Raw genomic sequence first — 25,153 nt, 5'->3', positions numbered from 1 at the left:
TGCTGGGACTCTAAGGCATGTAACACTGTGACCAGCTCATACATATTTTTTAAAATGTGAAACACGTACTATTTGAATCCTGATTCTCCATCTTATATTCTAACATAAACACTTTTCCATATTTTTACAGTCTTATTATATGTATTAATGTATAGTTTGTTCTATAATATACTTGATTAACCCTTTTTTGTAGCTTGACTGGTTTCAAGTTTTCAGCTATTAAGAACAAGCTATGATGAACATCTTTGTGAATAAACTGTTGGCCGTGTTTTGACTTATCTGTGGGAGAATTTTGTATGTCTAAAGAGACTGACTGTATCTAGCCTGTGGGAGTCTGGTTGTATCTCGGAATCTGATCCATCGTTTTTATAAGTGATGATAGCAATTCCCTCTAGTAGTAGCAGTAGCAGCAGTAGTAGCAGTGGTGGTAGTAGTGGTAGTGGTAGTTTTGATGGCAGTAGTAATGGTGGAAGTAGTGGTGATAGTGGTGGTAGTAGTGGGCGGTGGTGGTGGTGGTAGTAGTAGCGGTGGTGGTAGTGGTGGTGATGACAGTAGTGGTGGTAGTAGTAGTAGTAGCGGTGGTGGTGGTGGTGGTGGTAGTAGCGATGGTAGTAATGGTGGTGGTAGTAGCGGTGGTGGTGGTAGTAGTGGTGGTAGTAATGGTGGTGGTGGTGGTGGTGGTGGTAGTAGTGGCGGTGGTAGTAGCAGTGGTGGTGATAGTGGTAGTGGTGGTGGTAGCAGCGGTGGTGGTAGTAGTAGCAGTGGTGGTAGTGGTAGTAGTGGTGGTGGTGGTAGTGGTAGTAGCAGTGGTAGTAATGGTGGTGGTAGTAGCGGTGGTGGTGGTAGCGGTGGTGGTAGTAGTAGTAGTAGAAGTAGCAGTGGTGGTGACAGTAGTGGTGGTGGTGGTAGTAGCAGTAGTGGTGGTGGTAGTAATGGTGGTGGTAGTAGCGGTGGTGGTAGTAGTGGTAATAGCGGTGGTGGTGGTGGTGGTAGTAGTAATAGTAGCAGTGGTGGTGGTGGTAGCAGTAGTAATAGTAGTACTAGCAGTAGCAGCCGTAATGATTGTAATAAAAGACAGCTGACACAGGCCAGACACTGCACTATGTGCATTCTCTGCACGGTTGTACTAGATTCTAGCAACAGGCCAAAGGGTTTTAAAGATATTCATTTGATAGAGGTATAGTTTGCAACCCCAGAACGCACCCCCTGTCAGCCTGTAGTTCAGTGCAAGAGGAGTGCCCAGGTCGGGATAGCAGCCTCCATCCAGGAGCAGGTCAAGAGTGTGTGTGATGTTTTGAGTTCCAAAACAACAAGTAGAGGAAATCCAAGTCTGCATTTGGTTATCACCACATGCCTACGGCTCTAAAGAATGTCAGTAATGAGACATGGACCATGGCCATCCTCCACCAGATGCCAGGGTCATGTGTTGGCCGGTGTACACTTAGCATGTGATCCCCACCACAATGAGATATAGGACATATCCTGGAAGACTGGTTATTTTTTACCTTTAAATTATTCTATAGTAAAATTATATTTTTTTCATGGTATGAATTCTGTGGATTTTAATCACTCCACAATCTGGGTACAAAGTAGTTTCATCCCCTCAACCCCCAACTCTGCCCACTGCTCTCCATGTACACTCATCCTTGGCAGCTACAGGTCTCCATCCCTAGGGTTTTGTTTATTCCAAAAATGTTCTATAAATCAAATCCTACAATATGTGATCTTTTGAGACTGGCTTCTTTCATTCAGCATAACATCTTTGAGATTCATCCAAGTTATGTGTGTAAAAGTCAGTTCCTCGCCAGACACAGTGGCTCCTGCCTGGAATCCAAGCTACTTGGAGGCCAAGACAGAAGGATTGCTTGAAGCCAGGAGCTTGAGACCAGTCTGGGAAACATAGCAAGACTCAATCTCTTAAAAAAAGAAGAAAAGAAAAGAGAAGAGAAGACAGGGAAGAGAAAAGAAGGGAAGGGGAGGGGAGGGGAAGGGAAAGGAGGAAAGGAAAGGAAAGGGGAAAGGAAAGGGGAAAGGAAAGGGGAAAGGAAAGAGGAAAGGAAAGAAGAAAAGAGGAAGGGGGAAAGGGAAATTAGCCAGGTGTAATGGTGTGTGCCTGTAGTCCCAGCTACTCGGGGCTGAGGTGGGAGGATCGCTTGAGGAGTTGGAGGCTGCAGTGTGCTATGACTGTGCTACTGCACTCAAGCCTGGGTGATAGAGGGAGACCCTGTCTCTTCTAAAAAAAAGAAAGAGCCGGGCGCGGTGGCTCACGCCTGTAATCCTAGCTCTCTGGGAGGCTGAGGCGGGCGGATTGCTCGAGGTCAGGAGTTCAAGACCAGCCTGAGCAAGAGCGAGACCCCGTCTCTACTATAAATAGAAAGAACTTAATTGGCCAACTAATATATATAGAAAAAAAAAAAAAACTAGCTGGGTATGGTGGCGCATGCCTGTAGTCCCAGCTACTTGGGAGGCTGAGGCAGGAGGATCCCTTGAGCCCAGGAGTTTGAGGTTGCTGTGAGCGAGGCTGACGCCACGGCACTCACACTAGCTTGGGCAACAAAGCGAGACTCTGTCTCACAAAAAAAAAAAAAAAGAAAGAAAGATAGAAAAAAGTCAATACCTTTTTGATTGCTGTAGTTTTGTAGTAAATTTTGAGATCAGGAAATATGAATCTCCTAACTTTGTTGTTCTTTTTCAAGATTTTGACTCCTCTGATGTCTAAACAATATTACATCTTTTTGCCCTTTAACATGGATGTCTGTATGTTTATTTAGATTTTCCTTAATTTCTTCTAGCAGTGTTTGGCATATTTTAGGGTACAAATCTTACAGCTCCTTGAGTAAATTTATTCCTAAGTGTTTTGTTCTCTTTGATGCTATTGTAAATGGAATTGTTTTCTTGTTTTCCTTTTCAGATTGTTCATTGCTAGTATATAGAAATGCAACTGATATTTTGCATGCTGATTTTGTATCTTGTGATCTTGCTGAATTTGTTTATTGACTGTAACACATTTTTTGCATATTTTTTAGGGTTTTCTTTATCATGGCATCTGCAAGTAGGGGTATTTTTACTTCTTCTTTTCCAATTTTGATATCTTTTTTTCTTTTCTCACCCAATTGCTCTGTCTGTGTTGAATAGAACTAGCAAACACCAGTCTTCTCGTCTTGTTACTGATCTCAGGGGAAAAGCTTCCAGTCTTTTTACCATTGGGATTGGCATCAGCTATGGGTTTAATAACCTACAGGTCTCATTTGGCAGCTTCCAGATAAACTTGCCTGGGGAAGGTCTTGGGATTCCTGGCCTACATCCTGTCCTTTCGTGAAGAATCTCATGCTGAGTTCCTCAAACTGTTGACGTACTGATTAATATGTAACTTACTGATATTGAAAAGGACACTGACTTGTTGCTGAATCATGAAGTTTTGCTGATTTATTTCTGAATCATGCAATTTTACTGATTGTCTTGCATGTAGAATGTTTTATCCTATAGCCAGTGTTTGCAACTTCTGTATTGTACCCTCCAGTGAAAGAAGGCAACTGTGACACGTGTTACCGAGCAGTAGGCTCACTGCCTGACTCACGTAGAAGCCAACCCTGGGGCATCGGCTTCTGAGGAAAGGGGAAACTTGCTTGTCAGTTGGCTGGCAAGGAGGCAGAAGGCAACACTCAAATCTGCCTCCCGGAGCTGGGGCCTGGGGGCAGGTTTCATAGGCAGAGAGCACCAGTGAGGGAGACAGGAAAACGCAACAGGGCACAGCCTGACTGGGTCACGCAACACTGCAGTGTGGTCCCTGGCTCTCAAGTCTGTATTGCTCTCAAGTCTTCTTCATGTGGTCCCATTCCTGGATCTGGCTACTTGGGTTCCACCTGTGGTTGACTTTTCCATTCCAGCCAGCTGGGGCCATGAACTGGGCTCTGTTCATCTGGATGTGCTCTGAGTATGTGATGTGCAACCCAGATCCTTTGCTACTGAAAACACCCAGTCATTTTGTTACGTTTTGTTACCAAGTGGAACTGGCTTGGACTGGTTCTGCCATCACCTTCCAAATTGTGACAGACCTTGGGGCTGCCAGCTCTGTTGTCTTCGCTGGTGTGTCCTCACATTGGGCTTCTAGTAAATCTTTATCAGATTATTTCTGCTTCAACAGCCTTAATGATGCTGAAAGATGCCCTTCATCATGTTTAGGAAGTTCCTTTCTGTTCCTAGTTTGTTGAGTATTTATCATTAAAGCGTGATGGATTTTGTAAAATGCTTCTTTTGCTTCAGTGGAGACGATCGTGTGGGCTGTTTTCCTGCATTCTGTTAATGCTGGTGTATTACATAGATTAATTTCATATGTTGAAACAGCCTTGCATTCCTGGCATAAACCCCTTGATCGTGATGTATAATCCTAATAAGGGCTGGGTTCAGTTTGCTAGTACCTTGGTGAGGATTTTCATATTTATCTTCGTAAGGGTCTTTGGTTATCATGTAGTGTCTTTGGCCTCAGAGTCAGCATATGACAGGGGTCTACAGTGAATTAGGACATGTTCTTTCCTTGTCAACTTTGGAAGAGTTTGGGAAAGACAGGTGCTAATTCTTCCTTAAATGTTTGCTAGAATTCTCTAGTTAGGTCAGCTGACTGGGCTCTTGTCTCTGGTGGGGTTTTGATTATGATGCAGCCTTATTTGTCGTAGGTCTGTTTATAGTTTCTATTTCTTCTTGAGTCAGCCTTTGTAGTTTGTGTGTTTATAGGAATTTATTTCATCTAGATTATCCAGTTTTGTGCACAGTTGTTCATAGTATTCTCTCATAATAATTGTTATTTCTGCAAAATCAGTAATACATCCTCTTTCATTTCTGAATTTTATAATTTGAGTCTTTTTTATTAGTCGCTCTAGGTAGCTAAAGATTTGTCAATTTTGTTGCTCTTTTCAGTATTGTTGTAAGATTCTCTCTCATTTATCTCTGCTCTAATCTTTGTTATTTCCTTCATTTTGGTAGCTTTGAGTTTAATTTGCTGTTTTCTAGTTTCTTACGGTTCACAGGTGGATTATTGTTTGGATGTTTTGTTTTTAATGTAGACATTTACAGGTATAAGTTTCTCTGGGTATTTTATAATCCCCTTGTGATTTCCTCTTTGACCCACTGATCATTTAAGAGTCTGTTGTTTACTTTCCACATATATGTAAGTTTTCTAGTTTCCTTCTGTTATTGATTTTTAATTTCATTCCACTGAATTAATTCCATTAAATTAATAAATTTAACTTATTAAGACTTGTTTTGTATCTTAACCTCTGGTCTGTTCTGGAGAATAGTCCGTGTGCACCTGGGGAGAGTGTGTGTCCGCTGTCGCGGATGCCGTGTGAGTCTAGCTGGTTTAGAGTGGTATCGAGCCCCTGCTTCCTGCCTGGTCTTCTGCCGGGTGCAGTCCACTTTTTTTTTATTCCTAGGTAATGTTCCACTGTATGGATGTACTATAGTTTTAAAATGTATATGTAGGCTTTTATTATTTTAGTGTTTAATTGACAAGTAAAAATTGTATAAGTTTATGGTATACAACGTGATGTTTGGAAATACATATACATGGTGGAATGACTTGATCAAACAAATTAACATACTCATCACTTCAGGTGATTTTTGTGGTTGAGAACACTTAAAATCCATAGAATACATTGTTATTAACTGCCGTCATGGTGATGTACAACAGACACCTCGAACTTACTCCTCCTGCCCAACTGAACCTCCCTCCGGCCCTGGTAACCACCATCCCTTCTGCTTGCACATGTGAGGCTGCCACGAGGCCTTGTCATGGTCTCACTTTTCTTGCAGGTTAAAGGTGGAGGAGTTGGAGGGGGACCGCAGGCGTCTGGAAGAAGAGAAGAGGGCACTGGAGGCGCAGCTGGAGAGGGGTGTCCTGCAGGTGAGTGCGGGGGCAGCCCTGGTTGGGTGTGTCTCAGAGCCCAGTGGCTTGGGAGACATTCCCTCCCACAGGCCTGTGGGGCCGCCTGCCTCCTCTGCCTAGAGTCCACCGTGCTCTGGTAACCTGCCTTCTCTTCGCCCTGCGCCGCCCACAGGTGTCTGATGTGACTGCAGCGGGCTCTTGGGCAGGGAGGCTGGTGGAACCCCCTGTGGTTCTGGGTGGTGTCCAGAACTGTCCCCATCTACCTACCAGTGTAAAGTTGGACTGCTGTTTGCATTCTTTTAATTTCACTTTAGTTTTCTTGTCCCATTCTAAATTGTGCTGTGGCAGAAACCCACAGGGTTGAAATTACCCAGCTTTTAGATAGGCCATTGATTTTTTCTTGGCACCTATTAGAGACAAAACAAGTCTTTTTCACTACAGTTTCTGGCAATGGGAAAAGTCACCTCTGTCCGGCCAGTAGCTGGACTGTGCTCGGCCTGGAACCTGTTGTCTTGTGGTATTTCCCTTGGGCTGCAGCCCTCGGGTGGGGATTGCTGGGCTGCTGTCAGGCAAGTCCTGGCAGCCAGCAGCTGTGCCCTGTCAGGATGTGCAGAATCCAAACTTCCCAAACCTTGCTGATGGGTGCGGTGTATCCCCCAGGAACTCCGCATCGCAGCTTTCCTGCTTCTAGTCCTTCACAAGGCATCCTTGCTTGCTCTTGGAGAGGTGGTTGAGGAGCGAATGAGATTAGAGTACAGGTGAACGCCAGGGAGGGGCTGGCTGCAGCCACCATCCTATGCAGACAGTATGTTCTCAAATCGAGTGCTCCTATGTAGGAGTTACAGGGACAGGAGATCTGGCAGGAAATGCCAAGGGCTCTCTGTGCTTCACCTGGATTAGCATGAGGCTGTGATTAGCAATGGCTCCTGAGACCCTTCTGCTGAACTCTTGGGGCCCTTGGTGGGGTGGGGCCCCTCACACAGGGGTGTGTCCTAGTGCTGCTCAGAGCTGAGGGGCTGGGTTAGCTGCCTGGAGTGCAAGTGCCCACAGCTTGCCTAGCACAAGAGTGTAGGGCTGGGCCTGTGGTCTGGCAGGGCAGATGTTTATGCTGTGATATGATGATGAGTCTAGCCCGGGATTCATGGAACCGACCGCCACTCTGGGCTAGGCTAACTGGGCATGGGAGAAACAAGCCTGGAGTAGTGAGGTTGGGGAGCAGCTATAGGTTGGGCCTCTGGGGGTGGAGGCTTTCAGACAGCCTCGTGCTGAGCCCAGGGATGAGGAGGCCACACAGCCCTTGTAAGGGTGCCTCGGCATGCCCCTTGACACTAAACCCACAGGGCTGCATGACTTGCTCTCGCATGCTTCAGGCAGGATCGCTGGGACCTGCAAGCAGCAACAGGCCCCGGTTGCTACGTCCCAAGGCCCTAGCTGCCACCTGCACCTGCCAGCACTGCAGGTCCATCTTGAATCCAGAAGGCTCTTTGGGCCTTTTCTGGCCTGAAAATGGGCCTCGTTAGCGTGATGGAAGGTCAGCATGATGGCAGGAGCCTGGGGTGGCCTAAACCCAGTTTCTCTCATTAGCCATCTCTGGGGGTGAGGGACCACGAGCTGGCTCTGTGCCATGCCCGGGGCCCATTACTTCCTCCCGAGATGGGCAGTGCAGCCCTGATGAACTGGTCAGGGAAATTCCACTCAGAGGTCAGTAATGTGGTCTAGGGCACCTGGCCGGAGAGCAGAGCTGGGATTTGAACCTAGGTGTGTCATCTCTCGAGCCTGTTTCTCCTCCTTTACTCCTGACTTGCTCCCCACCCCTCCTCCTCCTAAGCCTCTGTGAGACCACTTCATGAGGTGACACCTGGGCTCTGAGCACACCTCATGCATGGCCACGGGCCCACCTCCTAGGCCAGCTGGGGCAGCAGTGGGCCCTCCCCCACACTGGGGTTGTTCTGGGTGATCCCAGTGGCAACTATGTCTGGGGAAGCAGAGATTTGCACCCCAAAGTCTGAGCTGAGCGTTCCAGGTGGTGCTGGTCACCCCGTTATAAGGGACTGTTTCTGTCTGACCCCCGTGCCAGAGCTTGCACCCAGTCCTCCATTCACTCCGTGTGTGAATGGAGGCCTGTGACTGACACAGGGAACTGAGCGTCAGTGTTGCAGGAAGGTGGGAGGGTCCCAGTGTGCAGGGACAGAGGCCAGGACACAGCACAACTGGTCCTGGCAGAATGGAGGAGCCAGAGCCCAGGTGGTGTTTGAAATGGGTCCAAAGGCGGTTGAGGCACATGGAATCAGAGTGCTGCCAGCCAGCCCACTGGCATCTGAGCCCGCTGCCCGCAGTGGGATCCTGTCTCTGCCTCTGCCAGGTGTAGTCTAGGGCGTGTTGGTTTTTCCATCTGAGCCCCCAGAACCTCCTTGATGAAACTCGGGTGCAGATGCCCCTGTGGGCCTTGTTGGGGATCAAGTGTTTGCATCCGTCTGAAAGCTCTTCCCACCTTTTCCATCATCGAGGATAAAGCCCACCCCCACCACCCCAGTGCCTGCTCAGGAGGTGTTGGCAGACTGTGAGGCTGTCCTGGGCATGCTGGACCTTCAGAGCCCCCCTGGGGGACCATTCCCGAAGCCCCGTGCTCTGCCTAGCTCCAGACAGGCCGGAGCTGCACAACTGGGCAGCTCTGAGGAGGCCTGTGGGCATTTGGTCACTGGGCTGTGCTGGCGGCACTACGGGGGTGTCCCTATGCAAATGTCCTCTCGATGCCTCCCTGCTCACTCTTCCTCTGCAAGGGGAGAGTCTTCAAGTTGAGCTGCTTCAAGGAAGATTGATTAAAATCAGCTGTAGTTTGACTTAATTGGAAACATATGCTTGGAGAGGGACTCGACTAGTTAGAACTTTTTGTAATTAGTTCACAGCTGGTTGGCGAGGAAACAGAACTCCAGTTACCACTTAGGGCTGTGGGGCGGGGGGTGTGTATGTGCATATTTGAAAGCCGTGCCTGGCTGGGGGATAGGCCTGGGAAGCTGTCTCACTGGCCTCGGTGGGAGGCTCACTGTGTGGTCCCTGCTGTGACACTGTCCTTTCCGGGTCTCCCTGAGGGTACTGGGGTGTTTGCACACATATGTGTGCATTCCTCACATTTTTTGGGGGGTAGAAAGTGGCAGTCTGGGTCTGCTGCGTAGGGGAACCTCCAACCCAGCTGGTCAGGTTGGCAGGGGAGCTCGGAGCCTTCCAACTGAGGTTGTCCAAGCTGCAGGAGGATCTACCAGAGGTGGGGAAATAGGCCCAGTTAGCCAGCAAGCAAGGGCAAGCTCACATGCTCTGTGCCTTAGAGACACAACAGGCTCAGTGAAGACGGATATTGGGCACACCCCATGGGACTCCAGATCTCGCAGCAGAGGGAGTTCCACGGCTGTTGGAGCAGCTGCAGGAGTCGGGGCAGGTGGCAGGCACAGTCTCTGTCCCTGGCTGCAACCCGTGGTCCCCAGGCACTCCACTGGCCTAGAACCACAGGCCATGGAGTGGTAAAGCACTAGCAAAGGGGCCTTATGCTGTTTTGTCACCACACACCTCCGATGGCCCCTCATAGCAGGCCTGGGCCTTGTGGGCTAAGACTCCAGGGCCTGGCTGGGCCGTGGCTCTGTCTCTCCCGGCTGCCACCCCAGTCTCCGTGCCTTCCCAAAGGCCGTCTTTAGAGCATGCAGGTGGCAGGTCCTAGGGCACACACCTGGTGTGCCACACCTGTCCTGCTACCTGTTGCGACACCATTGTTCTCACTGCCTTACCCTGCAATAGAGTACAGGGCTTTCCATGTTTGTGGTTCTGATGGACCAGATCTGGGGACTTTGAGGGCGCCAAAGAGGGACCAGACACACAGTGAGGCCAGTCCACTAGACAGTCTGACCACTGGACACTGGCTTGCAGGGTGGGCTGCATGTCCACATGACAGTGCCCACCAGGTAATGAGGAGTGACCAGGTGGAGTGCGCAGCGTGGCCAGATGCTGGTGCCCTGTCAGGTCCCTTGTGTACTGGGTAGTGATGGCGGAGCCAGCGTTCAAACTCAGTCCTGTTGGATTTTTCATGATGTTTTATTATGAGCATTTTTCAAACATCTAGCAAAGTCGAAAGAATCTTACATGACCCCCACTTACCTAGTACCCAGACTCCCCCACGATGTCTCACTGTGATGTCTCGTGGCTTGTCTGTCCACCCCTCTTCCGTCCCCCAGGGCATTTTATTTTTTTGATGCATTTTAAAGTAAATTGCAAACATCTGTATACTTTCCTCTAACTACTTCAGCATGCGTGTAATTAAGTGGAATTCATCTCAGGGGTTTGGAGCCCTGCTCGAGCGTTTCTCAGCGTGGCCTTATCAGGCCTACTCAGTCAGGCAGGCTGGTGGTCCTCGCCGTGCTTCCTTGCCTGCTCTCCAGAGCCAGGCCACGAGCAACCACCCATGCACTGCCACCTCTGTGGGCACCCCCAGACCCAGCCTCCTTGCTCCTCCCCACCGGGGGCCTCAAAGCCCACCCAACTGCTGCTCAGGAAAGAGACCAGAGGAGCAGCCCAGTGACATTTAAAATAAGTGCATCTTTTTTGGAAATGGAGTGGGTAGAAAATTGCTGGTTCCCTGTGAGCAGAAAGCTCATGGTGCCTGGAGACTGTGCCCGCTCCTGTCTGCGTCACCAGGCAGGCAGCACTGTCTGATCACAGCTCGGCTAGTCTCGGCTGCCTCCTCCCTTCGTCCCTAGGACAGGGGTGGGAGGGCCCTCGCCCCTCTTCAGACCTCTTTGCCCTTTCTGCCATGGCGGCCACCCACCTAGTTCCTAAGACCCCCTGGGACCTGAGTCCACCTTCCTTGCAGCCCAGGAGCCACCCAGAGCCACTGCCCCTCCTGGAGCCCAGCTGGTCCGCTTGCACAGGCATGCCCTTGGCCTATGCCTGCCTCTGTCCTGGCTCCCCCATCTCACCAAACCTCTCTCTGTGGCTTCAGCTGGACTCTTCTTCGAAGCCCTAGCACCTCTGGTTGTCACGTTCTGATTCCTGGCCCTTGGGCACATTCCTCCCCGCCTGGCTACCTGGTTCTTGCTGTGCCCCACACCGCCAGCTTGCCCCACCCACTGTGTTGTCTCCACAGTCTGCCCGGCCCAGCCAGGCATCACCCCTCTTTGTGCCTTTGCTGGCCCCTGTGTGAGGCCCAACCCAGTACCTGCCCTGCCCTGCCCTGGACCTGTGTTTTTGGGTCTGTGAGGAGTGAGCTTGCCTGGCCCACTGACAGCAGAGCCCTGTAGAGCGGGCACGCCTGGATGTGGCATGCCTGGACATGGCAAGGGCTCTGAGGGTAGTCTGGGAGTGTTGGCCCTGGGGAGTCATTCCACCTCGGAGCCTCACTGCCCTCATGTGAAAAACAAGGGTGATGTGACCTGCTTCCTGGGGCTCGTATATGTAACGTGTGGTTAATTTCCCCCCATGTGGTGACTTCTTTGAACTCAGCAGTTACTTTTTTTCCTAACATGAGTCTTACTCTCCCTCCACTTTTAACTCAAAAGATAGCTTATTTTGAAACGATTCTGCACTGTGCTTTTTCCACCGAAGGCATTTTGGGAGGTCTTTTCGCACCATGCCAGGGGCTTCGCTGGCCGTGTAACCTGTGACCAGGTCACAGATAGGTCTGCAGGAGTGGCTCCCGGGTCTACCGTTTCCAGTGTGTAGGATAAATTTCCAGGGGAACGGGAAGGGACCCAAGGGTATCTATTTCTGTTTTAGTAGATGGCTCCAAATGGCCCTTCACAGAGCTGGACCAGTTGAAACCTCGAGCAGTACACAGGACCTTCATGCCAGCAACACACTGGTTTGGTTCCCACGGCCTCTCCACGGAGCATGCCATCAGATTCTTAGAATGTTTTCCTAGTCTGAAAAGTAAAAAGGCATGTATCAGTATAGTTTTAACTTTCATTCCTTGTACTGGCTATGAGAGAGGATTTTTAGTGTGTTTATATGTGTTCATGTCCATTGGTCCATTTTTCAAGTGGATTGTCAGTCCTTTTCCTGCTGGTTTCTGGGAGCTCTTTGCATATGAAGGAATTTAACTCTTGTTATAGATTGTAAATATGTTCTCCTAATTTGTCATTAGTCCTTTGACTTTGCTTCATATATTATTTTTTAAACAAGCCGAAGGTTTTGGTTTTTAAATGTCTGTGTAGCTGCATTTATCTACCTTTCCTGGGCTTGGTTCCTACATGGACCTTTCTCATGTTATGTTGTAAGAGAATTCTGTGATTTCTTCTAGTTTTCTTGTGGCTTTTACATTTAAATCTTTGGTTTGGATTCAGTTTTGGTTTTATTTTTTATGAGGTATGAAGTATGGATTCAACCAATTGTTTTTTCAAAGACAACTCTACCCAGTAACCCCAAACCCACTCGTTGCAGACCTGTCCCTCATCCCTGAGTGCGCTAGGCCTCTGCTGTTCTGTCTTTGCTCTCTCAGTCCGCATGTCAGGATCAGTTCCAGACGTTTCTGGTTATCGATGCTTTCAGATTTCTGTCTGCGCCCCAGGACTCTCAGCTGTCAGAATGTTCTTGGCAGCTCCCGTTTATTTTTCATAGGGACTTAGCACTTCCGGTTCTTCCGCTGACCCTGTCAGCTTAGAATTTTTAGTAGGACCGTGTGAGATGTGCACGCAGACTTTGGGGATTGTGCATCTGTAGGAGTTGACTCTTTTTCCAGAGCCCCAGTACATCTCTCCATTTGTTGAGGTCCTCCTTTGTGTTCCCTTGCAACGTTTTATAGATGTATTTTTTAATCTTTCACATTTCTTGTTGGGTTTACTGCTAGGCATTGAGCCTTCTCAGTTTTTATTGCCAGTGAGTCTCACCCTGTTACTTGTCCTTCCAGAGGGTGCTCCCGTGTGCAGACTGGGTTCCTTTACAGGGGCTGCGTATGTGCTTGCTGGTCTGCAGGAGCACGAGGCACGTGCTCCGAATCCCACTCTGCCCTGCCTGGCACTCTGGCTGCACCCTGGGGCTCTGGGCCTCAGGCCCTGTACCCTGGGGCTGGCATGTCCTGGGCCCTGCTGCCTAGGCGTGAGTGTGGTAAGTAAAATAAGACACTTAATGACAGGGAAGGAGCCCAGCCCCACCGAGGCAGCACGCCGGCTGCTCATGTTTATTAACGCCGAGGACTAAAAACAGCCGCCTGCTGATGTGCATTTGTATGGTGAAATTTCCACTGGCACTGATTTCTTTTGATTTTTTTATGAGAAGAATGATGCGCCCTGAATATTAAGCCCCTTCTCTTGCCCAGGTTTCACTTTCCTGGGAGCTCAGTCCCTTGGGCCACCAGCCCTTAGAGCACCAACTTCTATGGTCTTTGTCTTAGCTGGATTTTGTGCCCCCTGGCATGGTCACAACCCCGCCTGACCTAGGTTGTAGGGCCCTCAGCCCCCAGGCTGCCTGGCAGGCCCCTTCCTCACAGACTGACAGGCTAGAGAGGAGACAGGCAGTGCCTTGACAAGGATACACAGTACCTATGTGTCCCACCGTGTGGCAGCTTGGTGTCTTCACTTTGTGACCACCAGGAGACCCAGGGCTATTCACTGCCAGCCACACGCAAGACCCAGAAGGCATGTGACACAGTGAATGGTGCAGCCAGGCGTGTTCCCCACCCCAGTGGCCTGGGCACTCCTGTCGCTCCATGCTGCCTAAGGTCTGCAGCCTTAGTGTCCTCAGGCTGGTGTGCCCTCTCTTTCTTCATCTCTATGTGGTCCTTGCAAAGTTTTTAGGCAAAAAGTTAAGAGCTCAACACATGTAAACCTAGAAATTAGAATGATGAAAAATCATATATAATTAGGATTAGGCAGATTGAATTGTTTCAGAGGGCCTGCCTGGACTGGACTCCATGCAGAATGTCCCTCACTAGTGAGAGCTCAGGGGTAGTGCCCCAGCTGCTGAGGTGCCGTCCTCGAGGGAAAGCGAAGGCATCAGCCCCGGCCCCAGCTTTCCTGGGAGGACTGACCGGGCAGGCAGTGGTGGAGGGACAGCACAGAGGACAGGCCCTGCCCAGTGGCTGCCAGTTGACACCCTCAGCATTGGGACAGCTGTGCCCATGACCCTTGCCCCTGACCACAACAGTAGAAAAACAAGCAGCTTTGCTTAGCAGCTCCTGGGACGACTCAGAGACTCCAGACAAGGAGTGAAGCTCTGTCATCAGCATGAGGCATCGAAACAAGGTGCAGCACTCACACTTTCCCCAGGCCCTGCACCCACCAGCAGATCTATAGCTGCCGCCTGGTTCCCTGAGATCCTGCTGGCTCCTGCCGAGGGTCAGGCAGGTGGTTTAGGGAGAGACAATAGCAGAGGCTGCCTGACTCCCAGGGCTGCCCTGGATCACTTACTGGGCAGGCCAGAGAGCAGCCTCCGGGTTGCATCCAGACAAGCCCAAACACAAGGACATGTTCCTCCTCCTGCTCCTCCTCCGCCTCCTCCTCCTGAGATACATTGGCCTTGGTGACCAGGATGGTAGCTGGCAGGTGCTCTGTGTACCTTGTTGGGTACACTAACTGCTGGCATGATGGAAGCTTAGGGAGAAGCTACGTCTGCAGATGGGGCTGTGGACGGGATGCAGCCAGCAAGGGGCTGAGGGCTGAGCTGGGACCCGTCACGGTTGTCGTTGAGCTCTGGCTCTGGCTTCCACATTTGTTGCTCCCACCTAGAGTTTTCCAAGGGCCTGCCAGAGCAAGCCTACCTTGGGGGTGCCTGCAGACAGCTCCATGGGGCCACAGAGGGCCTTGGTCCAGCAGAGGAAATGGAGCCATGGCGGGGCCGGGGCACTGAGGGGCCCTAGGCAGAGTCAGTTCTGGGGTGTCAGAGCTGTCCCCAGCCTGGATGACTGCCATTCCACCCTTCCTGACAGTCAGATTATTTTTTAATCCTTTCCCTCCAAATTGTTTATAAGCCACTCTCAGCACCAGATCACCTTCTGAAGGACTCTGGTCACACCAGCGTTGCAGAGTTGGTTGTGCTGAGTCCTTCCTCTGCCGATGTGCCAGACAGCATGAGTGGGCTCGAGCTCTCGCACCCAACCTGTGCAGGCAGTGCCCTCCAAAGTGGACTGTGGGCTGGATGGCCACTGTCACCATTGGCCAGGCCTGCTGTCTAGTGAAAGGTTGTCCTCCTCATCTCTGGCTGACACGAGAATGAGGTTGGGGTCCCGAGGACTTACCCAGAGTCACACAACTCGTAGCTGGTAGGACTTGGGACCCAGCTTGGGCTCTGCCAGGTCCCCTGTGTTTGCCACCTGGGCATGTGCACGTGCAGGGCGGGACCTTGGTGTGTTCATGCAAAAACTACCCATCTATCTCTGCTAGATCCCAAGGTCCAACTGCTGAACGTCTCGATCTTCCACCTACCTATCCCTGAGCCACCCTTTGGACTGAAGCTGTGGCATGTGCTTCAGTAGGAAACCAAATTCAGAGGCGGTGGGTGGCATCTACTTTCAGGTGAGCAGCTGTGATGGCCAAGGTGGGGCGCTGGGCTAGAAACGGGGAGCCTGGTCCTAGTGGCTCCTCTGGTTCTGTGCAGCCAACTGCCCTGTGCTTGTCAGCAGCCTCTCAGTGGCCCGAGCTGCTCCCCTAGGAAATGGAGACTGTGGCTGCCCTGCTCGCAGGTACCTGTAGTGACAGTCCCCAGGTGGCTCTTACCCTGGCTCGAAGCACAATGCTGGTGTCCCAGATGGGCACTGCCTCTGTCTCAGGGTCTCAGGCCTCATGGGCTTGGCCATCTCTGATACTCTCTTGGTTCCTGAGCCTCTTTGGAGGGCACACAGATCAGACCCAGCTTTTTATTTAAAGAGGAAGGACAAAAGGAATGCAGGTGAGCTCAGGTACCCAGGAAATTGGGAGGAAAATAAAAGTGCAAAATGGATGAGAGGGGGCCTTCCTAGGACAGCAAGAGCTTTGTCCAGCACAAGCCCTGGCCATGGTTGCCCTGGGTGCTGGGGAATAGGTATGTCCTCCTCTCCCTACCTGCCACATCTCTGCTTCCTGGGTCCCCCACCGTGATCTGGGGAAGGGGAGGTTCTTTGCCGTCTCTCTCTCAGGGCATTAGGTTTGTACCTGGCACTTTCCTATGGCCCAGGCTGCCAGACACCCCCTTGTTCTCAGAGACATCTCAGGAAAGGCTTGGGTCCTCAGGTAAGGAATTCAAGATGGACCAAAGGCTGGAGGGATGTAGCAACCTGGGCACATCTGACAGGGGGAAGAGAGCCGCATCTTTGGGTTTTGCTCTGATAGTCACCACCATGGACAATTATTGCAAACCCAGCAAAGCCACTCATAATTTAAGATGATTTTCACGTGTATTATTAACTCATTTGATCTTTCCAAGGACTTGGTAGTGTCCCATTTTATAGATGACCAAATTGAGGCTCAGAGAGAAAGTGACTTGTTCAAGTCTCAAAAGCAACACATCAGTACGTGTTTTGAGCAGTAGAATACCAGCTCCAAGGCCACCCTGGGTCCTACCTGGGTCTCCAGGAGTGGGGCCCAGGCAGTGTGGCTGAGGCTGAGCCAGGTTGGGTCTCTTCTTCAGGGCCAAGCAAGCCCCACATGGTGTCCTGGGATGGCAGCCCAGGTTGTGTTGGGAAGGGTGTCCCAGCTGGACAGTATGAGGCTGACTGTTCTCCTACCTGGAATGGTGGGGAAGTTGTTTCTGGGGGTCCTGCAGATGCTTTCAGGATGGTGACCCTCCCCTGTAGTCTGGGAGGTCTGGAGTGAGCCCCGAGGTGATCCATTCTCGGCTCTGCCAAATCTGAAGGGGACCCTCCGTCCCTGCCTGTTGACTAGTGGACAGTTGCTGGCACTAGGCTCCTGCCCTTTCTTCTGGGACCCTCACTTGCTACTGAGGTGTGCTCAGACCAGGCCTGGGAGTTGCCGATAGCCTGAGCTGGAGGTGGACCTGGTGAGGTGAAGCTTCCCTCAGGCTGTCTTAGGAGGCCTGGTAGGCAGGGTCCTGGCTAGGCAGCCCTCCTCTGGCCCCTGCCCGGGTCCCCATACAAGTCATTGTTGGATAAATATGGCCTGTTTCATGTTCTGTCCTGCCTGGCCGTGGGGAGCTGCAGAGAATGTCAGGGGGTGTTGTGGGAAGAGCCTCACAGCTCCCTGAGGCTCTGGCCTGCAGGGGCCCTGGGCTCAGTTTCCAGGCAGGGTGCCACGCATGGAGCACAGCGCAAAGGGGCCGGGCTTTGTCGCGCCTCACAGCATGTGGGGAGGTGGCACACTATGAGCTAGGTTGTGGGACACCAGCCATGTTGTCATCATCCTCTCTCACCCATGGCCAACATAGACTAGGGACAGACTAGGCCTAGGGCACCTCTTTCTCCCTTGGAGAAACATTTGACAACAAGAGGCAGATCCCAGTGATCTTGTCCTCCCTGTCTTCACCTCTTGGTGACCAGCACAGGCTGCATGGACCTCAGCTAATGGGTCTGTGGGCAAAGAGGTGGGCCAACCCCAGGGGGCCTCCACCCTTCACTCATGGCTGCTTCAAGCTGCCCTATCCCTGTGCATTCCGCCTGCCTTGGGGGAGGCCGGACCTGTCCCAAGTGCCCCCTCAGCCATACTCGTATACAGGCATGCAGCCCACCCTGGCCCCTCTCACCAGTGTCCTGCAGAAGGTAGGAAACAGGCTGGGGTGCCCAGGGGCTTGCCCAAGGTCATGTTGCTGCTGAGGAGGTGTGACCTGGCCTGGGCTTGTCACGGAGGCAGATTCTACAGGCCTGGCCATGTGCGTCAGTGGTCAGAAGGCCAAGAGGGCTGGGCTGGTCCGGCTCTGCCCTGCCCCGAGCCCAGCAGGCACCCAGGACTGCCTTCCTCTTCCTCCCAAGCCGTGTTCCTTTCAGCCAGGAGAGGCATTGATTTGGCTGTGGGGCCGGGTGAGCCATAAATATGCATGAGGGCTGGCGGTTATTTAACTGCACTTTCCATTCCCCTCGCGTGGCTGCCTCCTTCCAGCTCTTTCTCCTTTCTCGGCATGCGAGTCAGGCTCAGGCTGGCAGCCGGCCCTCCCTCCCCAAGGGCAGCCAGGCTTGGGGGGTGACCACCTCCATGGCAGGGCTCTCATGGGGTGACCACCTCCATGGCAGGGCAGCAAGGGGTAGATACCAACACAGGCCCAAGCACAGGCTGGGGCTGGCACAGGGCTTGAGGAGTGATGGGGTCTGAAGGAAGGTCTTTGGAGACCAAGCTTGCCACTCTTACTCTTTCAAAGATGGGAAATGGAGGCCCAGAAAGGATAGGAATCCTGCTCAAGCTCACCAGCAAGCCAGGGGCAGACCTTACTGTTGGGAAAGAATGGAGCTGATGCTGGTTGGTCCCTCCTCAGCCACTTCCTTACAGGGCTCAGGATACGAGCAATCGGTCCCCTGAACCCAGAGGGAGATGGCCAGTTGGAGCCTACCCAGAACTGGAACAACAGGTGGAAATCTGAGGACAGGGAGGAGGCGGGAGAAAGCCTCAGGCCTCCCTGGGGGCAGCAGTGGTGGGCCCAAGGGGTATAGTTCCTGGGAGTTCGCACGGAGACCTTGGAGAAGCTTCGGCCTCTCTGGACCACATAGCTCCCAGAGACACATGGTCAGCGCTCCCTAAGCCCCTCTTAGTGACCGCTTTCTGCCAGGGCTCTGCCTTCTCTGTGTTCCCAGGCCCAGCCCCAAAGAGAGCTTGGACAGTGGACCCAGGAGTGGCTGGGGACTGCCCTGTCCACCCAGTGCTTTCCTGCATGTGCCCTGCACCCGCCAGCTACCCTCAAACAACAGGAAGTGGCAGGTAGCCCGCTCGCTCGGCAAGTGAAAGATTTTTGTTTAGTCAATAATTGCACCATCGCATCAAAGGAAGGTTCAAAACTTTTCCTTTTGAGATTCTTGTCAGTGTCTCCACAGTTTTCTCAGCTGCGAATCAAACAAGGCAACAAATTTTAGCAGAAGATTATAGCCATTTTTCCCCTTTCTTCCTCAAAGCTGTCATCTAGCAGCAGATTTCAGCAGAGTTGTTCGATCTCTCCCATCTGCTTGTCTTGAGCGGCGCCAGCCCCCCAACAGCGTTGCTTCATGTTGGCATAAACACCGTGCTGTGGCGGGTGGGGTGTATGGGGGCTGGGCATGGGAGGGGCAGGACGGGTGTTCTTTCCCCTTGAGCTGGCCCACATCCTGCCTGAGCGCATAGTCGGGCAGCAGTGGGCATCCCTGGGGAGAGCCCCTAGAGCAGGTATACAGACACAGTCTTCGGGAAAGTCTGGAGCCCTGGCTGTGGAGCCCACCCGTCCCTCATCCACTGGCCTCCCACTGACCCTGGGCACAGTGATACTGGCCCTTCCTCTGGGCTGGGGACTGGTGTGTCTAGTGGTAGGCCGTGCCTGCATCTTCCCCTGGAAGGGTCTTGTGGCTGCACTCACCTGAGGGCCTGCTGGTCCCAACCCCGCTGCTCAGGCCAGGCACCAGGCCCCTCTGTGTCCCCAGCCACGGCCTCACCACACAGAGCCAGAACCAGGCCTTGGGTGCGACTGGCTTGCTGCTGAGCGCATGCTGGGGAGTGCCAGGTTCATGGCCTCCTGCTGTACCTGCACAAGTGACACTGGAACCCTGCACTATTCAATTTCTCGTCTAGAAAACAACATTTGTACCTCATGAGACAGTGTGTGATGCCCCTTGCCTGGCCCTGGCACAGTGTTCCAAGGTGGGTCAGACTTTGGGGCCTGGGACCCTCTGCTTCCTGCTCTCTTGTTTCTTCCTGTGGGGTGGCCCTCATGTAACCAGGATAACATTCAAGCCCTGGCTTTCTGAGCACAGTGTGGAGGGGTTCAGATGGCAGACACCAGGCCCTACAGGACTCCAAGGTCTCATCTCAGCACCCACCTGTCCCTCCAGCATCACGCTTCACGCTTGTGGAGGAGCCATCTCTTGGTGGCCCTGGAACCAGGCTGGACTGTGCCTCAAGGCTGGCTAGAAAGGGCAAGGTGCCCGGGCCTGCTCACAGGAGGTCTGTGTCCAAGGCCCAAGAGACAGAGGCCTGACTAAGGACAGCCTGGCTCCTGCAGAGCACTTTAGGGAGGGCAGCTGATCAGAAGCAGGTGGCTGAGGTCTTATAGGACAAGGGTCTGGCCACACATAGGTCACAGGGCGGGTAGGTCCAGGCAGGGTGTTTGCTCAGAGTGGTCATAGGCATTGGATGCCCGGAGAGGGTGAGGAGCATGGCCACAAGGAGCTCTGAGAAGCTGCCACAGCAGGACAGGGCCAGGTGGGAACACCTGAAGTCCCCTGGTCCTGGAGACTGCTGGCCTGGGAGGGTAGCCTGTGATCACTGCACTCCAGGGTTCAGGCCTGGCTGGCAGCAGGGTGGGCAGGGTCTCTTGGGGGTTGCCCCATAGGCCACTGTGCACAGGAAGCCCTCCTGGCTCTGGAGGGGGGAGTGTCCGGGGGCTGAGACCCCTCCATGTTTCTCTTTCATCTGGGGTGGGGAGCCGAGCCAGGCCCACTTGGCCCTGTTCTCTCTTGCAAACTTGGACTTGGCGTTGAAATCCTGGTCTATTAAAAGGAAGAAGGTTTGTTCCAGCATAGCAGGCACTGGGCAAGAGCCCATGACTGCAGTGTCCAAAACTTCTTTGTTTTTCACCTTTCTCCCTTCTCACCCATTTTAGCATGTTACTGAGATAGGGCTCATGCCCTGTAGCTCACCCATTGGAAGTGTACAGTTTGGTGGTTTATAGTTATACTCATAGATACCTGAAAACATTGCCATGCTCAATTTTAGAACATTTTTATCACCTCAAAAAGAACCTCGAACCCTTCAGTGATCACCTGCCACCGCCTACTCCACCTTTGGCAACCACAAATCCACTTTCTGTCTCTATCAGTTTGCCTATTCTGAACATTTCATGTGAGTGGAGTTGTGTGATACATGGTCTTTTGTGATTGCCTTTTCTCACTTAGCATGTTCAAGGTTCATTCGTGTCACAGCACATTGTAGTTATGCCTTTGTATGACTGAATGATCCTTCGTTATATGGATATGCCACATGTTATCCATTCATCAGTTTAGATATTGGGGTTCTTCCCACTTTTTGACTATTATGAATAAAGCTACTACGAACAGTCACATTTGAGGCTTTATGTGGATGTATGTTTTCCTTTTTAGAGACAGGGCCCAGCTTCTGTCACCCAGGCCAAAGTGTTGTGACGCAGTCATAGCCCATTGCACACTTGAACCCTTGGGCTTAACTATCCTCCCACCTGAGCGTCCCCAGTAGCTGGGACAATGGGAACATACCACCACACTTGGCTAATTTTTTTTTTTTTTTTTCAGAGACCAGGTCTTGCTGTGTTGCCTAGGCTAGTCTCAAACTCCTGGCCTCAAGTGATCCTCCTGCCTCAGCCTCCCAGAGTGATGGGATTATAGACATGAACCACTATACCTGGCCAGGATATACATTTTTAGTCCTTGGGTATATAGAATACCTAGAAAAGGATTTGCTAGATCACCTGATAACTCTGTTTAGTCATTTGAGGAGTGTCAGACTTTTACATTCCCACCAGCAGTGTATGATGGTTTTGGTTTTTCTGCATCCTTACCAACATTTGTTATTGCCTGACCTTTTCCTTCTAGCCATCTAGTAGATTTGAAGTGATGTCTCATTGTGATTCTTTTTCCATCTCCCTGATGATGAATGACGTTGAGCGTCTTTTCATGTGCCTTGTAAATATCTATTAAGATCCTTTGCCCATTTTTAATGGGATTATTTGGTGTTTTATTATTGAGTTATGAAAGTTTTTTATATATTATGGATATAAGTCCCTTGGATATAGATCTGCAAACATTTTCTCCCATTCAGTGGGTTGTCACTTTCTCAATGGTGTTCTCTGAAGCATAGAAGTTATTGGTTTGGCTAAAGTCCAATTTATCTGGGGTTTTTCATTGTTCCTCATGTTTTAGAGTCATATCTAAGAATCCTTAGCCAATCCAAGATCATAAAGGTTTACTCCTATATTTTCTTCTACAAGTTTTATAGTTTTTGCTCTTACATGTAAGTCTTTGATCCATTTTTAATTAAATTTTATATATCATGTGAGGCAGGGGTCCAGATTGATTTTTCTACACGTGGATGTGCAGTTTAGTCACTAGTTGAGAGGACTGTTTTTCCCTCTTGCGTGGTCTTGGTACCCTTGTTGGAATCACTCAACCACAGACGTAAGGATTTATTTCTGGACTTTCAATTCCATTCCATTGGTCCGTTTGTCCTTAACGCTCGCGCCCAGACTGTCTTAATACTGTGGTAAGTTCTGAAATCAGGAAGTGTGAGTCTTCTTGCTTTGTTCTCCCTTTTCCAGATTGCCTTGGCTATTCCCAGCCCCTTTGGCTATTCCCAGCAATTCTGTGTGCACTTTAGAGTCAGCTTGTTGGTGTCTGCAAGGAGGTCAGCTGGTGGCGATTGTGTTGACTGTGCAGACCGGCTTTGATAGTATTGCCATCTTACTAATGTTAAATCCTCCAGTCCATGAGCATGGGATGTTTTCCCAATTACTTAGATCTTGTTTAAATTTCTTCCAACCGTGTTTTGTTGCATTTTCGAAGAGTGCTTTGTATCATTTGGGGGCAGCTGGGCATAGGAGTGGGTGCCATTTGTTGTAGGACTTGGGCCATTCCTCCTCTCTCCCTGGCACTCAGGCTGCCTTGGAAACGGGCCTCTGGACACAGGCCCATGCACTCAAGCGCCTGCTCCACACATCCCCCTGGGAGGACTATTACTCTCCCAGTTCCAGGGATCAGCAACTAGAGCCTAGTCCACCCCACTGCTTGATTTGTAAATAAAGTTTGATTGGAGCAGAGCAGTGCTCATTTGTTTGTGTCTCATCTGTGGCTGCTTTCATACCATAGTGGCAGAGATGGGTACTGCCAAAGAGACTGTGTGGCCCACAGGGCCAGAGGCCATGAGAACCTTCCCAGTTCCCGTGAATAGCTGCTGCAAACAGGACAGTGCTGGGTTAACAGTGCAGTTGTCTCTTACCATTGCAATCCCCTCAACCCTCTTCTTACTTGGAGGAGAGCCCTAGCACATGTCGAGTGGCCACAGAGGAGATGCAACTCTGGACCAGATGCCCTTGGTGGCCTCAGACTTGCCCTTCCTCTGTGCGTTGCCCAGGCAGAGGCAGTGTGGAATCAGGGATGGCACTGGCGAATCCTCCTTTAGGCCCCACTTTGATTTGAACAGAAATGATAGAAGTGAGGTTGGCTCGACTGCCAGCGTTGATTTAGTGCAGGCTGTGGCCCCAGGGCATGCCTGACCCCACAGGGCTGGCCTGGTTGGGAACATTTCTTGCTGTTATACCATAAGCTGGCCCCTGAGATGCCGTTTTACTCCCATGGGGTGGAGGAGCCTTCCAAGCAGCTTGGACTCAGCTGGCTGTGTCAGGCCTCCCATGCCCAACCCACGGGCCTGTTGTATGTGCAGGAGAGCGAGCCAGAGGCGTGGCCCACCTGCTGCATCTCTACAGTGGCCTATTGTGATCTCTCAGATGCTGTGTTTAGAGCCAAGGGGTGGACAGGCATGCATTGTCTTGTGTAGGGAAGACATTGTCTCTGCAGAGCTGACAGTCTTGGTGGGGGAGACAAGTTTATAAGCAAGCAATGCCAGTGCTATGTCCTGAGAGCTCGGAGAGGTGCCTGGATGCCAGGACAGCATGAGGGGCCAGTGACTTGGGGTGGGCTTGGTAGACACAGGCAGGGGCTGTACTGGGCTCAGGAACAGTGGCCATCCGCTGGGGGCTGACTCAAGCTAGGGAGAGGAGTGAGTCAGCAAGAGGGAACAGGACCACGGGGCAGAGCCAGGTCACTGCAAGGCCTGGAGCTGGGGGCTCAGCTGGAACATTTGACGTTGGCCTTGAGATTTGTGGAGGCCATGCATGTTTGGACCCAGGGAGGGAGACAGACACATCTCCCTAAACTGTGAGCTCTGACTAGAGAGGCCACATGTTCTAATACCTGCTGTTTCTAGTACCTGACATAATGCTTGTCACATGGGGGTGCTGACGCGTAGAGCCACCCTGCATGGCTGCCAGGCTTGTGGTCCCGGCAGCAGCCTGGCAGTTCAGCTGTTGCCACCAGGTAGCACTCAGCCTCCACCTTAGGGCACAGTCATGTCTCAGCTGAGCCGAGGGCTGGTCCCACCTGGGGACTTGGCTGTGGAAGGCACAGGAATGCCCCCTCTCTCTTTCTGAGCTCACCCAGTATGCTCCTCTGCTGCACGTGCCTTGAGTGGTGGGCTCCTCACCACATGCACACCTGTGCTTACAGAGCATAGGCCAGATGGGTGCAGGTGGAGCATGCATGGATGAATGGGTGGGTGGACAGGCAGGTGGAAGAAAGGAAAGGTGGTAGGAATGAACCTAGGGAGGCTAAGAACTGGGCCCCAAGTCACAGTGTGAGGAGGCAGAGCCCAGGGCCCACCCTGCCCTTCCTAGTCCTAGTTTCCCCCATGTCATTTCTAAGGGCTCTGCCTTCTCTGGGCATCGGGTAAAGAAAGTCCACCCGGTTTATGGATGTAGTGGATGCCAGTACAGATGGGTGCTCTCTCCATGACACCAGGTACCTCTCACTTGAGGTGGAGGCCAGGCTACAGGAATCTACATTCTGACCCGCTATTGGACCTGGTGCGTGCTCAGCGCTAAGGAGGGCAAGGTCAGGGCTTGGGTCCTAGCCTGGACACAGTGGCTTTGCACAGACCTCACTCACCTCTGCTTAGCCAAGCCAGGCTCAGTCTGCTGTGCCGTTTGGGGCAAAGGTGGTGACCCTGCTCTCCCATGCCCAGAAGCTAGAGGAGGCTTCCCCAACCACATCAGCCAGGATCACTGATCACGTGGATACCCTGTCGCCCCTGGGCAGGGTCTTCAGTGCCCTGCCTGCTCATGTACCTATAGATTTTACAAAAGTGTCATCTCTTCCTGTTTCTTAGTTTTGTCTTCTTTCCCTGCTGGCTCCTCCCTTGACCTTTCAACTTTCTAATACGCAGAAGTGTTTCCTTGACCTTAAGTTACTACGAAGGGGAAAACATCACCCCAGAATGATGGGCCAGTCACCAGGCACCCTTTTCCCAGGTGGGAGCCGATGATACTCATTTCTGTCCACCAGCCTGGGTGTTTCCATGGCAACATTCCCCTGGCGCTTGCCGTCCTTGGGTATGAGGCCAGCCCAGGTGCCGTGGTGCTGAGCTTCCTGCCCCCACCTGTGCTTTCTGCACCTGC

General features: G+C 51.7%; 2 protein-coding genes across 6 annotated transcripts in view; both read left to right on the top strand.

The window, feature by feature from the left end:
* Nucleotides 1-25,153, top strand: part of PSMG3 (proteasome assembly chaperone 3) — a 418,234-nt gene that overhangs the window by 111,558 nt on the left and 281,523 nt on the right. The gene's annotated exons all lie outside the window — the stretch shown is intronic.
* Nucleotides 1-25,153, top strand: part of MAD1L1 (mitotic arrest deficient 1 like 1) — a 383,346-nt gene that overhangs the window by 250,294 nt on the left and 107,899 nt on the right. For all 5 annotated transcript variants that reach the window (XM_075995238.1, XM_075995236.1, XM_075995239.1 and 2 more), the window contains one exon: nt 5,809-5,899. In XM_075995238.1, coding sequence (XP_075851353.1) covers nt 5,809-5,899 — 91 coding nt within the window. The remainder of the gene's footprint in view (nt 1-5,808; nt 5,900-25,153) is intronic.

This window comes from Microcebus murinus, chromosome 19 (genome assembly GCF_040939455.1).
Source record: "Microcebus murinus isolate Inina chromosome 19, M.murinus_Inina_mat1.0, whole genome shotgun sequence".
Classification (NCBI taxonomy): Eukaryota; Metazoa; Chordata; class Mammalia; order Primates; family Cheirogaleidae; genus Microcebus; species Microcebus murinus.
This window is presented reverse-complemented; position numbering and strand designations above follow the sequence as displayed.